The sequence below is a fragment of the Rhamphochromis longiceps genome, linkage group LG23 (genome assembly GCF_057381845.1).
Source record: "Rhamphochromis longiceps isolate RC_006_pf linkage group LG23, R_longiceps_female_GT1.1, whole genome shotgun sequence".
Classification (NCBI taxonomy): Eukaryota; Metazoa; Chordata; class Actinopteri; order Cichliformes; family Cichlidae; genus Rhamphochromis; species Rhamphochromis longiceps.
This window is the reverse complement of record NC_140578.1, coordinates 29,012,083-29,027,685: the sequence shown is the minus strand read 5'-3', so window position 1 is coordinate 29,027,685 and position 15,603 is coordinate 29,012,083. Positions and strand designations below refer to the sequence as shown.

At 40.3% G+C, this 15,603-nt stretch overlaps 4 protein-coding genes across 8 annotated transcripts in view; 1 reads left to right on the top strand and 3 right to left on the bottom strand.

Annotated features, from left to right (window-relative positions):
• Positions 1 to 5,500: 5,500 nt before the first annotated feature.
• Positions 5,501 to 8,499, bottom strand: LOC146642334 (FERM, ARHGEF and pleckstrin domain-containing protein 1-like). Its single transcript, XM_085399117.1, has 4 exons — positions 8,467 to 8,499; positions 7,605 to 7,712; positions 6,611 to 6,762; positions 5,501 to 5,588 (listed from the first exon to the last, which is right to left on the bottom strand). Exons 1-4 carry the CDS (start codon positions 8,497 to 8,499, stop codon positions 5,513 to 5,515), a joined length of 369 nt encoding a protein of 122 aa, XP_085255243.1. The 3' UTR covers positions 5,501 to 5,512.
• A 2,076-nt stretch (positions 8,500 to 10,575) lies between these two features.
• LOC146642333 (uncharacterized) lies at positions 10,576 to 11,588 on the bottom strand. Its single transcript, XM_085398713.1, has 3 exons — positions 11,493 to 11,588; positions 11,289 to 11,406; positions 10,576 to 11,157 (listed from the first exon to the last, which is right to left on the bottom strand). Exons 1-3 carry the CDS (start codon positions 11,562 to 11,564, stop codon positions 10,997 to 10,999), a joined length of 351 nt encoding a protein of 116 aa, XP_085254839.1. The 5' UTR covers positions 11,565 to 11,588; the 3' UTR covers positions 10,576 to 10,996.
• A 174-nt stretch (positions 11,589 to 11,762) lies between these two features.
• LOC146642332 (gamma-glutamylaminecyclotransferase B-like) lies at positions 11,763 to 14,474 on the top strand. 2 transcript variants are annotated; one of them, XM_085398711.1, is made up of 3 exons: positions 11,788 to 11,903; positions 12,800 to 12,905; positions 13,119 to 14,474. In XM_085398711.1, exons 2-3 carry the CDS (start codon positions 12,900 to 12,902, stop codon positions 13,611 to 13,613), a joined length of 501 nt encoding a protein of 166 aa, XP_085254837.1. In that variant the 5' UTR covers positions 11,788 to 11,903; positions 12,800 to 12,899; the 3' UTR covers positions 13,614 to 14,474. The 2 variants fall into 2 exon arrangements, with proteins under 2 accessions (XP_085254838.1, XP_085254837.1); XM_085398712.1 differs by lacking the exon at positions 12,800 to 12,905 and having other exon boundaries at positions 11,763 to 11,903.
• A 153-nt stretch (positions 14,475 to 14,627) lies between these two features.
• The window catches only part of LOC146642331 (FERM, ARHGEF and pleckstrin domain-containing protein 1-like), a 74,545-nt gene continuing 73,569 nt past the window's right edge, over positions 14,628 to 15,603 (bottom strand). For all 4 annotated transcript variants that reach the window (XM_085398707.1, XM_085398708.1, XM_085398710.1 and 1 more), the window contains exon 28: positions 14,628 to 15,382. In XM_085398707.1, coding sequence (XP_085254833.1) covers positions 15,307 to 15,382 — 76 coding nt within the window. In that variant the 3' untranslated portion in view covers positions 14,628 to 15,306. The remainder of the gene's footprint in view (positions 15,383 to 15,603) is intronic.

Sequence of the window (15,603 nt, the reverse complement as noted above, 5' to 3'; positions counted from 1 at the left end):
CATACAGTCCAGTATATAGAGAGACGAGACGACAAGGCTCCAGTTACAGCAGTGCAAGTAAACAAACAATATATATAAGAAGAGTAAGAAAATAAACATACACTTTAGGACCAGGGGTAAAGGGATCAATAACAATTTAAAATTTACAGTTTGATGATTTAAAGTCTCACACACAACCTGTCGAAAGGGGGGGGGGGGGGGGGGGGGGGGCTGCTTCCAAATAGAGCACATTTCATTTATAATGTTGTAAATCCAAGCCCATTATGTATTCATGATTTGAATCCTGGGTTGTGCGAAATCTCAGAAATGCACCCTAGACAAAGCGAATCTGTGAACTAAGGTGGAGGTGTGTTAGGTTATGTTGTGATGATCCTTGGGTTGTAGGATGGGTGTTTATACTGAAGTGCAAAATTAAAACCAGTGGAAGATGGATAAGAAAAGTTCAAAGCCATCAGGTCCTCAGTTTAGAAAAAAGAGAAAAGAAGAGGAGGCGAAACGAGAAAAAGATACAGGTAAGCAGATGTGTCATTGGATAATGGCAGGTCATCCTGAAACAATCAGAATCAGAATACTTTATTAATCCCTATGTGGGTTACAGTTGCTCCAAGAAGAAATGGTAAAAATAGTAACAGTAACAGAGGGAGTGTTCGCCCAGGGCGCCAAACAGGCTAGGACCGCCACTGTTTGTAAAGCATTCCTGCATTAACCTTTACAACCGATATATGGAGCGACTGCCTCTTCTCTCTCCCTCCCTCTCCTGTTGCTACTTCAATCATGAAACTGATCAATGATCAGCTGATCGGCTTTTCTGTCGCAAGTCCATCTCTCTTACTTGTCTATCGCCCACTTGTTAGAATGTATTTATTATTACTTTCTACACCAGGATTCTTTTCTACGTAGCTGACGGCTGGTAACTGTACAGGGGCGGATCTAGCAAAGTTTAGCCAGGGGGGCCGATAGGGCATTAACAGTGAAAAGGGGGCACAAAGACATACTTTTCTTTCTTATTCTCATTTAAAATGTCTAGCTTTTAATAAAAAAATATCCGAATCTTACACCCAAAGTTTTAATCTGATGTAAAATGTGTAGAAGTCCATTACTGTATGTAGTAACTATTAAGTCTAATATACCCTAGTAAGCTATAGTACTTTTTTCTTTGGGAAGATACCATCTGTGCAGTCTGCAGTTCTGTTGAAGAAAGATGTTGAATCTATTTAATTATTCTTGAAAAATAATTTATTTCTGTGCATTTTTTTTCACACTGCATCAAATTAAAGTTGATTACGTCAATTAAGCATCATGAGGTGGAGGGTGGGTGGTTCCCTATTTTTTTATTTTTTTATTTATTTTTTGCTGGGAGTTTTAGAATCCTATTAGTTAGGTTGCTTACTCTTTAAAATACCAGAATAGGGAGGATGGAGCAAGTTTAAGTTTATTAGATTGATCAGTTTTGCTGAACTATGAAATATTTTGGGTGCAGTGCATTTTTTGCATACAGGTATAACAGAATAGCGTTAGTGTTTTTTTTTAACTTGAGTATGAACTTATACAAAAAGCAGCAAGATATTTAAAAAAGTTTTATTGATTAAAAAACACACTATATCGGATTCATATAGTTTTTCAGCAGATATCCAAATTTATGATATCAGTATAGGACATGAAAAGGTGGTATCGTGCCATCTCTAGTCCACATGCACACAGCTTTCTACATAAAGTTTATTTCCAATCTTAAGACACTTTTCATCCATTTCAGAAATATAAAATATTATAAAGCACTGGCCAAATATCAGTGAAACAGAGGAGTGCTTGGAGAAAGTGAGGCCAAAGGGATTCAGATCCTTCGCCCGCGCTCGGGTACGCCTTTTCTCTCGCTTTGGTGGAAGAAAAAAATAACACAATGTGGCGCTCCAGGCTGACAAGGACAAATGGAAAAATTACACATAGAATTACATTGTGGATGACTGCAGACCGTTTTTGCTAATCAAACACTAATGGTGTGGAAAGTGTAATAATAAGGTGAAGAGGGAAGACCTCTGAGTGGAGTCTGTGTAAGGAGTCAGAGGTAATAATTAGTGTCCGCTTGTGCAGCTGGAAGAGTCTTTCCTGGTGTTTGTGCAGTCGAGATCTTCACTCAAGAGAGTATGAGGTGGAGGAATCAATTCAATCCAATTCCATTTTATTTATATAGCGCCAAATCACAACAAAAGTCGCCTCAAGGCGCTTCATAGGTACAGAGAAAAACCCAACAAATATGACCCCCTATGAGCAAGCACTTTGGCGACAGTGGGAAGGAAAAACTCCCTTTTAACAGGAAGAAACCTCCAGTAGAACCAGGCTCAGGGAGGGGCGGCCATCTGCTGCGACCGGTTGGGGTGAGAGAAGGAAAACAGGATGAAAGACATGCTGTGGAAGAGAGAGAGAGAGATTAATAACCGATATGATTCAATGCAGAGAGGTCTATTAACACATACTGAGTGAGAAAGGTGACTGGAAAGGAAAAACTCAATGCATCATGGGAATCCCCGGCAGCCCATTGCAGCATAACTAAGGGAGGATTCAGGGTCACCTGGTCCAGCCCTAACTATATGCTTTAGCAAAAAGGAAAGTTTTAAGCCTAATCTTAAAAGTAGAGATAGTGTCTGTCTCCTGAATCCAAACTGGAAGCTGGTTCCACAGAAGAGGGGCCTGAAAACTGAAGGCTCTCCCTCCCATTCTACTTTTAAATACAACTAGTAGGCCTGCAGAGCGAGAGTGAAGTGCTCTAATAGGGTGATATGATACTACAAGGTCATTAAGATAAGATGGGGCCTGATTATTTAAGACCTTGTATGTGAGGAGCAGGATTTTGAATTCAATTCTGGATTTAACAGGGAGCCAATGAAGGGAAGCCAAAACAGGAGAAATATGCTCTCTCTTTCTAGTCCCTGTCAGTACTCTTGCTGCAGCATTTTGGATTAGCTGAAGGCTTTTCAGTGAGTTTTTTGGACATCCTGATAATAATGAATTACAGTAGTCCAGCCTGGAAGTAATAAATGCATGAACTAGTTTTTCAGCGTCACTAAGAGACAGGATATTTCTAACTTTAGAGATGTTGTGCAAATGGAAGAAAGCAGTCTTACATATTTGTTTAATATGCGCGTTGAAGGACATGTCCTGGTCAAAAATGACTCCAAGGTTCCTCACAGTGTTACTGGAGGCCAAGGTAATGCCATCCAGAGTAAGAATCTGGTTAGATACCATATTTCTAAGATTTTCACGGCCGAGTACAATAACCTCAGTTTTATCTGAATTAAGAAGCAGAAAGTTAGCAGCCATCCAGGTCTTTATTTCTTTAAGACATTCCTGCAGTTTAACTAATTGATGTGTGTTACCTGGCTTCATGGATAGATAGAGTTGCGGGTCATCTGCATAGCAGTGAAAATTTATGCTGTGCCTTCTAATGATGCTGCCTAGGGGAAGCATGTATAATGTAAATAGAATTGGTCCTAGCACTGAACCCTGTGGAACTCCATAATTGACCTTGTGTGTGAAGAGGACTCTCCATTTACATGTACAAATTGGAGTCTATTAGATAGATATGATACAAACCACTGCAGTGCAGTACCTGTAATACCTACAGCATGTTCTAATCACTCTGATAGGATATTATGGTCGACAGTATTGAACGCTGCACTAAGGTCTAGCAGGACAAGCACAGAGATGAGTCCACTGTCAGAGGCCATAAGAAGATCATTTGTGAGTGATGTTCGATTCGTGAACGAATCGTTCAATACTCGAGAATCACTTTACTGACTCGTGAATCATGATTCACAAGCCCAACTGACTCACTGACTCATCCCTGTTGCTGTTAGCAAACTAATTTCATTAGTAGAAATATATCTAGCTTATAATTAAAATTGGGGGGGGGGGGGACAACAGCCAGTTTTGTAACAAAAGCATTTCTGCCCTGAACTGGAATAAAAAATCCTGAGTAGATCACATCAAGAAAATAGCTCCGAGGTTCAGAGTAGCATTGCTCTGCTAACATGCTAACAACACATTTGAGCTACTCACCCCCTCCCTTCCTGTGCTCAATCGTAAGCATAAGCGAATCACTCAGGACTCACTAACCCCCTCCCTCCTGTGCTGAATCATAGAGCGAACGAACCACTCAGGACTCACTCACCCCCTCCCTCCTGTGCTGAATCATAGAGCGAGCAAACGAATCACTCACTCACTCACTCACTCACCCCCTCCCTCCTGGCTCACAGCTTAGAATAGAATAGCCTTTATTGTCATTGTACAGAGTGCAACGAAATTGGAGTGCCACTCCCTTGGTGCAAGTGTCAATAATAAATATAAATGTAAAATATAAAAAGTACAAAAAAACAATCGTAAGTACTCAAACAATAGTATGTACAATATATACAGGATAGCAGCATTAACATAATGACAGTATGAATAGCAGCATAATATAATGACAGTGACGGTGCTTATTTACTACGGTGATAGCTCCGGGAAAGAAGCTATCCCTGAATCTGTTTGTCCTGGTTTTATGTGACCTGTACCGTCGGCCTGACGGTAATAGTTCAAACAGTTGGTTGCTGGGGTGAGAGTGGTCCTTGATGATATTGCCAGCTCTGCTGAGGTACCGAGAGTTTGCAGTGACCTCCAGGCTGGGCAGAGAGCAGCCAGTGATCTTCTGGGCTGTGTTGATGACCCTCTGCAGTACTTTCCTGTCCGCAGCTGAGCACCCTGCATACCATGATGTTATGCCGTACGTTAGGATGCTCTCTATGGTGGCTCTGTAAAATGTCACCAGCAGCCTCTCCTCCAGGTTGTTCCTCCTGAGCACTCTCAGAAAGTGGAGACGCTGCTGGGCCTTTTTAACCACCGCCGTGGTATTTGCAGTCCAGGAGAGGTCATCAGAGATCTGCACGCCCAGAAACCTCATGGAGTGTACCCTCTCCACACAGTTCCCGTGAATGTAAAGTGCTCTGCACTTCCTGAAGTCCAAGATAAGTTCTTTAGTTTTCGTGGTGTTCAGTTGGAGGTTGTTAACTGAACACCACTCAGTCAACCAAGAAGCTTCTTCTTATTATTGGTTGGCAACCAATGTTAAGGCGCATTACCGCCCCCTGGCTCACAGCTCAGTGGACATTTAGATGAGAAAATATATATTTGACACATATATTTGAAAATACTAATAAAATACAAATAAACAAAATAAATGTTTATTAAGCAATTTTGATAGGAAATTGCTTAATTTTAGAAATGTTTTTGCTCTTCTTTGCTCTATAAAATAGTTGTTTGTTTGTTTGTTTTTTAATCATTCATCTTAGCAGTGGGATTTACATGAAAAGAGAAACAAATTAAGTTTGAGTGAAAATGTAAATTTTTTGCATTCTCTGGTCAACTGACTCAGTGAATCAAATGACTCAAAAAACTCGATTCACTTTGGTGAGTGACTCATTAAAACTCGATTCAGTAAAAAGAATCAAATTTACCATCACTACACCAAGTGGAGGAATCATCAGTAAAGGTCTTTCCTGGTGCTCGGCAGTGATCGGCTAGTAGAGCAGGTTGCGCTCCGGATCACCTCCATCCACCTGGTGGGAAAAAAGGATTTATATCAGTAGCTTCAAACATTGATTGAAATATATCAAACATCGCAGAAGTTCTGTTGGAATACTCCGTCCATCCGTTTACTCCACCTTATCTAATTTATGGCCATGGGAGGGGCTGAAGCATATCCCAGCTATCATAGGGCGAGAGGTGGGGTGCACCCTGGGAAGGTTGCTAGTCGGTTACAGGGCTAAGGAGACTGTTTGAATAGTGTTACTGTTAATATTCACTTTTTAAAATACTTAATGCTTTCCTTACTTGGGTTTGCTCACAAAACGTTCTATTAAAATAATTTAAATATATAATGCAATACAACTTGGTAAATTGAACTAGACAGAAATTGACTTTTACATTTAAAATGAAACAATTTATCTGAATTTCAGAAGAGGGCCCAGACTATAAGCAGTCTCTTTCCTGTAGTTTGTAATTGTTTTTTCTAAACCTGTTTATTGGACCCACACATAGCATGTAGAAATGCCTTTCAGCTGTTCAAGTGTCAGATTAAATTTTAAGCCTTTATTTACAAGTGCTCTTTAAATGAGTGTCACTCTCTTACCATCTGTGCTAGAGAGAAAATCTAAATGTTTCAGAAAGAAGAGAAGATGAGCTTTATATTTAGAACATGATATTCAGTGTATGAACACATATAGTAAATGCATTTCCAAATATTCCTAAAAAAAATTTTTTTCATTTTAATTTTCCAGGCTTTAGATGACACCTGAGACCACTGCATACCCATATGAGTTGCCACTCACAGCTTAGCCACATCCTAAGGCATATTTTGCTTTATTTTCTATTTTACTGTAAAAATGGTGACAATTTAAAAAGTCAGCATCAAGCTGTGGAGTTGTTCTGGACATTAAAAAGATTTAAGGAATTTATCAAACGTTGTAAAAGATGGATGTAGCTTCAGAGAGTCGGATTAAAAAAATAAAAGGATGGTTTAAGTTAAAGCACGTTGTAACTAATTGCATTTCTGTATTTGCCTCTATTACTGTACACCCACCTCTCAAAGGTGTACTCGCTCTCTGATCTGAAGTAGTAGACGTGAGACTTGAAGTGGAGTTTGAAGACGTAGTCCTTGTGGATGTTTTCTGACTCCGATGGGACGGTGACAGAGTAGCCCAGCAGAGGGAGGCTCGCCAGAGGGTAGTCATCCTGCACATGAGTCAGAAGAGGGAAACATCTGTTAATACAACCTCTACTATTAAACTGATCAGAGTAACCGAAACTACATTCTGTGGCTGCGACTGCACAAATTCAATCTAATTCAATCAGTGTTGGGGAGTAACGGAATACATGTACCACCATTACGTATGTAAAATACAAAATATGAGTAACTGTATTCCATTACAGTTACTGTTTAAAAAGGTAGTATTCAGAATACAGTTACTTTGTTGAAATGAATGGATTACACGGTGGTATTTTCCTGTTTCTGTCACCTCTCTATTTTTGGTTTCCACCAAAACACACATTATGAGGCTTCTAATGCCTGGGTCTCAATCTTGCCGCCCATGTCACCTCTACATGCGGCCCGCATAATGACGTGAAGAAATATTTTAAAGAATTATATATACGTGCGGAATAGTTTTCTATATGAGATCGCTGCAAAAAGTGCAGCCTTACCTATTGTCCACCCTACTGTTACTCATTTTATATTAAGATTTAAACATCTAGTTTGTTTTAGTATGGCGAGTAACCTTCAGTAAAAGTAATAAATCACACAGCAATAGTACATCCATGTAGTTGTATAAAGTATGATAATATATTAAGTATTCAGAATACGTTACTCTCATTGAGTAACGTTACGGAATACGTTACAAAATACACTTTGGGCCTGTATTCTGTAATCTGTAGTGGAATACATTTTAAAAGTAACCTTCCCAACACTGAATTCAATAAATTTTAAAGACACTATCAGCTTCCCACTTTGAATTATCAAGTCAAACCATTCCTGCGTATTTGCACTGTAACTGCCAGTGTTTTCCTTCTCGTCTTACCTGGTGTGACTTGTAGAAAAACAGACTGAAGTTGGTGAAAACCACCCAGAGTTTCTGCCAGCCATTGCTGTTCTTAAACTTCCTTAGCAGGTTACCTGAGAGCTGGTTCTGCGAAGGCGACAGAAGAAAGGAGAGAGCAAAAAGCAAATGGATAAAACAATCAATGATGCAACACAGTGTTAGTCTAACTGGATGTTAAAACGGAGGAGATTATGGGAAAGAGAAAGCCATCAGGTCCTGTCAATGTAATATACTCATGTTGAAATTTAGCGGGAGCATCAGTAGTGCAAAAAAAATGCATAAATATTTGCGAATTTTAGGAAAAAATTGTTTTACTCATTTGTCATAAGCAGACTAAACATCCTGCAAACTACTTACATTGATTTAGATATATGTATTTATCTTATTTATTATAAGAGTCATTTATTAATTTATTTCTGATTTGTATAGCTAAACACGTTTGCAGCTGTTGCAGTACCTCTCTAATCCAGCTGGTGTTGCTAAAAGACAGGCTGTGTTTTCTGTACCAGCAAACCAGCAAAGCAAGAGATGAAGTCTACTGAGGGGCCTCATCAACTCACTGGCCGCACTACTGATGGCCTCTACCAATGTTAGTGCACACAGATGCAGAAATAGAGATACACATGAACGCCGATGGAGAAAGACAAAAACACAGATATGAGCAGAAAGAAAAGACACAAAGGACACCGGGGCAATGGTTCTTTGAGCAAGAAGAAGAAGACAGAACAGCGGTAAACAAGTGGGACACAAACAAGCAGTTGGACTCCAAAGTCAGAGGTGGGAAGGAAAAACAGGGAATGTGGCAGGAGAAGAAAGACGAACACAAACACGGCAATGGTACCTCCACAGCTATGCTAAAGTCCACCATGGACATGCTGGTGTTGCCATGCCATCAGATGTGCATGGACTGAAACCTATATCAGCTGCCCAGCTGAGGGAAGACGCAGGCTGCAGGTTGACAGGCTACAGCAGAGCTAATTAATGTCGAAGTCGCCAATACTAAATGACTTATTTCTAAGGTAATTAATGACACATTTCATTAAATGTTTAATGATGTATTCAATATTTAATGGTTTATTTGTTTGTTTGCTTAATTTTAGATTTCAGTATAGTATAAAACCCTTTTTTCTGGGTCCTTTCCCACAATGCAATTTTTTTCTTTAGCGCACTTTAGCGTCCTCTGTTGTTTCCACCTTTATTTGAAGCACTTCCACGCATGCGTCGTCCTTGGCACGTCCTCAAACTGTTACGGTGGTTCATTTTTACAGTAGAAGAGCTACTTACTGCTTATTCAAGGTGGGTCTGCGCTTCTTTGTGGTAGTTTTATCACTGAGCGCCAAGCGGAAAAAACGTGTGTCACTTTACAGCATATGCTTTAAAACTACACTTCCAGTATCTGTATTTTTCTTACAGCTCGAGCAAGTTCGAGGATGGGCCCATGTCCCCTTTTCGGGCTGTGCCCGGCTGTGCCCCATGGACTAAGGCCCAGCCACCAGATGCACCCTCTTCGGGCCTGAGAAAATCACTCCAGCCTGATGCTGTGCACCTAGAAGAATGCTCTGCAAACCTTTCTCAGAAAAATGAAGATGTACTGTCAGATCAGCTTCATAACACTGACCTTTTAAAGTTTACTACCGTTAACTTCCAGGTGAAGCTAATGTGTAAGTGCCTTCAACCTGCATTCTTTTGAATGGCCAGCCTGTGCTTCATAAAAATGTGATTGCATAGAAGTCTGTGAGGAAATGACCCAGCTGCTTACTTGATTTATGACCTCACCAAAGAGTTTTCCGATGAGTGTGTGGTCTCAAAGAAAGTCTTATTTAATGGCAACTAGGTTAAGAAAGGCTTAGAAGAGACCCAGGGGCCAGATTCTGCCCGGCAGGTGGGCTTTGGAAACTTTTAAAGCTTTTCACACTGAGAAAGATCTCAGATTCCTTTTAATTCTTTTCATTTACTACAATATAAAATGGACTTGCACTGTAAATGTGCAGTTAAACAAGTTTACACTGACAGAAAGGCGAGTTTTACTGGTCCCACTTAAGATCAAAGCTGATTGTATGTTGCTCATGATGTAAAATGAGTTTGACACCCCTGTCTTAGAGCATTTATACCACACAGATATGAACTCTGATGTGTTTAACTGTTACAGTCCACTTGTCTTTGATTACCTCTGAAATAAAAATTAATTCCTGATTTCTTTTGTATGATCTGTGCTGAGTCTGTCCCCTCCAGGGGATAAACTTTTATTCTGCTTTGTCATAAGCAGAATAAACATCCTGCAAATTACTTACACAGATTTTTACATATGTATTTATCTTCTTTATTACAAAAGTCATTTATTCATTTCTTTCTGATTTCTGATTTGGGGCAATCGTTCTTTGAGCAAAGAAGAAGAAAACACAGTGGTAAACAAGTGGGATACAAGTAGTTGGACTCCAATGTCAGAGGTAGTAAGGAAAAATGGGGAATGTGGCAAGAGAAGAAAGACGCGCACAAACACAGTAGTGGTATCTCCACAGCTATGCTGAAGTCCACCATGGACACGGTGGTGTTGTAATGCCAGCAGACGTGCACGGGCTGAAACCTATATCAGCTGCCCGGCTAGGGCAAGAGGCAGGTTAAGGTTACAGATCGCCAGTCTACAGGAGGGCAATTAATGACAAAGTCAATTAATTAATACATACAATTAATTTTTCAATAATAATCTTATTTCCAACATAGTTAGTGAAAAATATTGATATTTAATGATGTATTTAATGTTTAATTGTTTATTTCTTTGTTTGTTTTTTGCTTAATTTTGACTTCAGTATAGTATAAAAACCCTTTTTCTAGGTCCTTTCCCACGATGCCCTTGTTTTGTTTGTCACTTTAGCGCCCTCTGTTGTTTCCGCCTTTATTTGGATTGCTTCCACGCATGCGCCATCCAGAGACAGTAGTGACGGCTCTTTCCAGTAGTGATGGGCAGATGAAGCCCCATGAAGCACTGAAGCTTTTCATCCAATTGGTTCACCCCAACGCGAAGCTTCATGAAGCTTCATTTGCTCTAGCAGGACACCTACTGGACGTAAAAATAATAGCTGGCATGAATTTGAAGAGTGTGGCATTTTGCACACAGCCTGTAAATGTCAACAACAAAAGGAGTGTGTAAAACATGTATATTGTAGTGATGGCAGTATACTGTGTATATTTATAGTGGCAGTATGGGAAATGATTATTTGGAAATGCTTGAAATGGAAATGATCATTTACTGTGAGGTGAGGTGTGGTTGGGGTGTGGACAGTAGTTGTGCTTTTGTAACGTTGAGGTATGGACAGCTACACACTGAGGCTTTGAGACTCAGTCCTGCCTGTTCACATTTTATTCTGTAAAAACTAAATGTTCACTGCTTTTATGACCTTTTTAGTGGGGAGAACATAGCTAGGATTTAATGATTTAACAAATCTTTTGAATCCTTTGTCCTCCACAATGCTAAATGGCTGTGAGTCCTCAATCACCATGCTGACCAGGTCTTCATCTATTTGAGATTGTTCTCCTGAGGAAAGACAATAAAGACAAAGCACAAATATAAATATCACACACGTAACTTATAACAGTTGTATAATATTGTTATATCATTTAGTAACATTACTGCATCCTATATTATCATTGCATTTGATGGCTCACCTGGTCTTGCTCCACAATCGGTGTTCCCCTTATTCTCATGCAAAGCTCTGTAGTGCCTAAGCATGGATGAGGTGTTGTTGTTATATCCCAGCTCCCTGGCACATAGCAAACACTTCACCTTGTACAAAAGTAAAGACAGCTCAACATAAATTGTATTGCACCATCAGTATTATGAAAATACATCTTCTGTAGAAATTTACATACCTTGTTGGGAGGAATAAGATCAAAATGTTCCCACACAGGGCAGGACATCCTCCTCTTCTTAGCTGGCTCCATTCTCTCCTGACTTTCCTCACTCTCATAAACCTCCAAACGGTCTCCAAACTCTCACTAACCGCAACTCTCCATCAAACACCCACATTTTTGAATGAAGTCTGAGGGGTTTATATCGCTGTCATATCTCGCGGCAAAGTTCGAACCACTTCATGAACCAGTCACGTGGTACAGCCGGGCAGCGAGGCTTCGGACGTCATCATTTTCAGCTCCTCCCATAAATGAAGCAAGCCTCGATACGCGCTTCGCGGAAACGCTCCCTCCATTACTCGGCACAAGCTCCGAAGCCTCGATACAGAACGTCCCATCACTACTTTCCAGTAAAGCTACTGCTTATTCAAGGTGGGTCTGCGCTTCTTTATGGTAGATTTATGACGGAAAAAACGTGTGTCACTTCACAGCGTGTGTATTAAAGCTGCACTTCCGGTATCGGTATTGTTCTTACAGCTCGAGCAGGTTTGAGGAGCTCTGAGGTAGCCTAGCTTATGCTTTTGCATTACACAGTGATGATGTGCTTGCCTGGTAATTGTAACTGACTGTTAACTTACCCATAAGCATAACATGGTGTAAACAGTGTTTTTCACTCATATACTGTCATTGAATGACCTCTCCCAGCTCTAACACTAAAGTATCTGTCCGATTATCTCTCAGCCTGTTAATCATTGAGCACGTACTGTACTTTATATTAATAACCAATCCAAAGAGATCCAGTCACGACAGGTCCAAGTTCACAAGTCACAGCATGACAGGAATGTGTGCAGATCCAGTCTGACAGTTGGTGTTGTAGGAAGTGTTTTATTATAGTCATGTTTAATCTGTGCATGTAATGCTAATCTGCTGATTGTTTTCTGTCACGGTACTGGGTCGTGTGACCCAGTGTTTGAGTTTTATGTATTTTTGTATTCATTTTTGATCTAGTTAATTTCTAGGTTTCTGTTTAGTCCTTTATTTCTTAGTTGTTTCTGTCATCTCCCCCTGTACTCAGTCTCCCTGGTTCATGCGTCTACCTGTCATGTTTCATGTCTATGTGGTTATGTTAAGTCTATGTCTCCGTGTTTCCTGTTTTATTTTGGAAGAGTCTGGCGTTCTTTGTTCATTGTAGTTAGTGTTACTCTCCCCTGTATTGTCATTATGTTTCATAATCAGCTAGTCAGCTGTGTTCTCATCTGTCTCTGCCTCATGTGTGTATTTAAGTCCTCAGTCTTCCTTTGTTCGTTGTCGTGTCGTATGTGTATCAGTTTAAGTTCACTCCCGTCTCCTCGCCTGTGTTCGCGCCTGGGTCCACCACACACTCTCCACAAGGTCTGCCTCCGCTGGCCGTGACAGCTTTCCTAATTAATGCGTGTAAGGAGTTCAAATTTCCAAACAGTGTTCCTAGATTTGAGTTTGATTTTATTTTATTTTGAAGGTCTGATCATTTTAAATGAGATCAAATTTGCACTTCTGCACAAGTGACTGACATACAGAGTAATAATAAAATTGTATAAATATATTTTTGCCAGTAATACCTGCTGGGAATTTGCTCACAGAGATGTTTCTCCTTTCTTTACACGACAGGTGCGTCTTTGGTCCTCTGTCCTCATGACTCGGGTCTTCGTTTACGGCACTCTGAAGAAGGGGCAGCCCAACAACTACCGCATGTTCGAAAGCAATAATGGAAAGGCCGAGTACCTGGGTTTGGCGTTCACCATCCAGAAATACCCGCTAGTGATCACCACCAAGGACAACATCCCTTTCCTGCTCAACATCCCTGGCCAGGGTCACCGAGTGCACGGGGAGATCTACAAAGTGGATGACCAGATGCTGAAATTCCTGGATGACTTTGAAAGCGTCCCAACGTGGTACCAGCGGACGGTGGTCCAGCTGGAGGTGAAGGAGTGGGTGGGGAAGACGGAAGGAGAGGAGAAGGTGTCACCGGGGAGCATCACGGACGTGTTTGTGTACACCACCACGATGTACGAGCCAGACTGGCGCTCGCTGCCGTGCTACGAGAACTACGACTCAGAGGGAGATCATGGGCTCAAATATAGGCGTAGAGAACAGCGGGACTGATCTCATCATGCTGATGCAACTGACAAATGGACCTCTATGTGGTGTTAGCAGAACGGGTGAAGGAGCTCTCAGGAAAACAACACCTGGACATGGGTGCTGTTTCCTGTCGTGTGTCGAATTGAAATAAATCACAAGAGAAATTAATTTTAATAGCAGATAGGCAGGCTTACAATCAAAGTAAGGATAGTGTAGAGAAGGAAAAGGGCACACTGTGCCACTGAAAGTTGCACATTAGTGATGTTGTTTACAAATTTGGTTTTCTTTTTATGATTTATAATCATCTGGGAAGCATTATGAGTAATGTATGGCCAGCCTGTGCTTCATAAAAAGTGATTACATAGAAGTCTGGGAGGAAATGACCCAGCTGCTGATCAATGTGTGGTGTCAATGCCATTAAACAAAACACATTGTGTCATTTGATACACCTGCTCTTAGCAGTGCTGTCAAACATAAGCTCCGGGTGCTAGATTCAGCCCAGCAAAGGCTGCCAATTTGACCCACTGGGTGGGCTTTGGAAATTTTTATAGCATTTTTACACACTGATAAAGATCTCAGATTTTTAACATTTCTTTTCATTTACTATGGTAGAAAAAATGATTTGCACTATAAATGTGTAGTTAAATGTGTTTATACTGACAGAAAGGAGATTTTCACTGAGTTTGACACTCTAGGCTTAGAGCATTTATATTACACAGATATGAACTCTGATTTTACACTAATCTGCAGACAATGTGTTTAATATTTACATTCTGCACATCTTTGTTTACCTCAAAAATAAAAATTCACCCTGATTTTTTTTTGTATGATCTTCCATGTGCTGTGTTCATCCCCTCTAAGGGATAAACTCAATAAAAAGAGGAAAAAAGAAATTTTTGTATAAGTTTCATTTTGTTCCATATGAACACAATCTATTCATCTTTATTTTAAAATAGTAAAACCCATAAAACTTGAGGAATACTGAAGAGAAGGTAATTGGCAATAAACCAGCAAAATCTCTGTTGGCTTTGGAAGAAGGTTTCAGGTGTTTTGAAACAAGACAAAGAAAAAAAAGAATTAAGAATATTTCACAGTGTCAAAAGTACTGTACAAAAAAGATGACTTAATAATGATAAAAAAAACATTGCAGGATTTCTTATTGTCCAAACTTACATTACATTTAAGTCATCAAATTACATACAGACCGATTGTCATACAATTAAAAACATAATTATTGTGTCCACATGCACACAGCTTTCTACATAAAGTTTATTTCCAATCTTAAGACACTTTTCATCCATTTCAGAAATATAAAATATTATAAAGCACCGGCCAAATATCAGTGAAACAGAGGAGTGCTCGGAGAAAGTGAGGCCAAAGGGATTCAGATCCTTCGCCCGCGCTCGGGTACGCCTTTTCTCTCGCTTTGGTGGAAGAAAAAAATAACACAATGTGGCGCTCCAGGCTGACAAGGACAAATGGAAAAATTACACATAGAATTACATTGTGGATGACTGCAGACCGTTTTTGCTAATCAAACACTAATGGTGTGGAAAGTGTAATAATAAGGTGAAGAGAGAAGACCTCTGAGTGGAGTCTGTGTAAGGAGTCAGAGGTAATAATTAGTGTCAGCTTGTGCAGCTGGAAGAGTCTTTCCTGGTGTTTGTGCAGTCGAGATCTTCACTCAAGAGAGTATGAGGTGGAGGTGGAGGAATCATCAGTAAAGGTCTTTCCTGGTGCTCGGCAGTGATCGGCTAGTAGAGCAGGTTGCGCTCCGGATCACCTCCATCCACCTGGTGGGAAAAAAGGATTTATATCAGTAGCTTCAAACATTGATTGAAATATATCAAACATCGCAGAAGTTCTGTTGGAATACTCCGTCCATCCGTTTACTCCACCTTATCTAATTTATGGCCATGGGAGGGGCTGAAGCATATCCCAGCTATCATAGGGCGAGAGGTGGGGTGCACCCTGGGAAGGTTGCTAGTCGGTTACAGGGCTAAGGAGACTGTTT

Excerpts from the sequence above, each read along its gene's own strand:
- LOC146642334 (XM_085399117.1), bottom strand. The coding sequence starts at position 8,499 with ATGTCCATGGTGGACTTTAGCATAGCTGTGGAG. Across the intron at positions 7,713-8,466 it reads ACTTTAGCATAGCTGTGGAG|AACCAGCTCTCAGGTAACCT; the intron begins GTACCATTGCCG and ends TCGCCTTCGCAG. Across the intron at positions 5,589-6,610 it reads AGCGAGTACACCTTTGAGAG|GTGGATGGAGGTGATCCGGA; the intron begins GTGGGTGTACAG and ends TTTTCCCACCAG.
- LOC146642333 (XM_085398713.1), bottom strand. The coding sequence starts at position 11,564 with ATGGAGCCAGCTAAGAAGAGGAGGATGTCCTGCCCTGTGTGGGAACAT. Across the intron at positions 11,407-11,492 it reads ATCTTATTCCTCCCAACAAG|GTGAAGTGTTTGCTATGTGC; the intron begins GTATGTAAATTT and ends CTTTTGTACAAG. Across the intron at positions 11,158-11,288 it reads CGATTGTGGAGCAAGACCAG|GAGAACAATCTCAAATAGAT; the intron begins GTGAGCCATCAA and ends GTCTTTCCTCAG.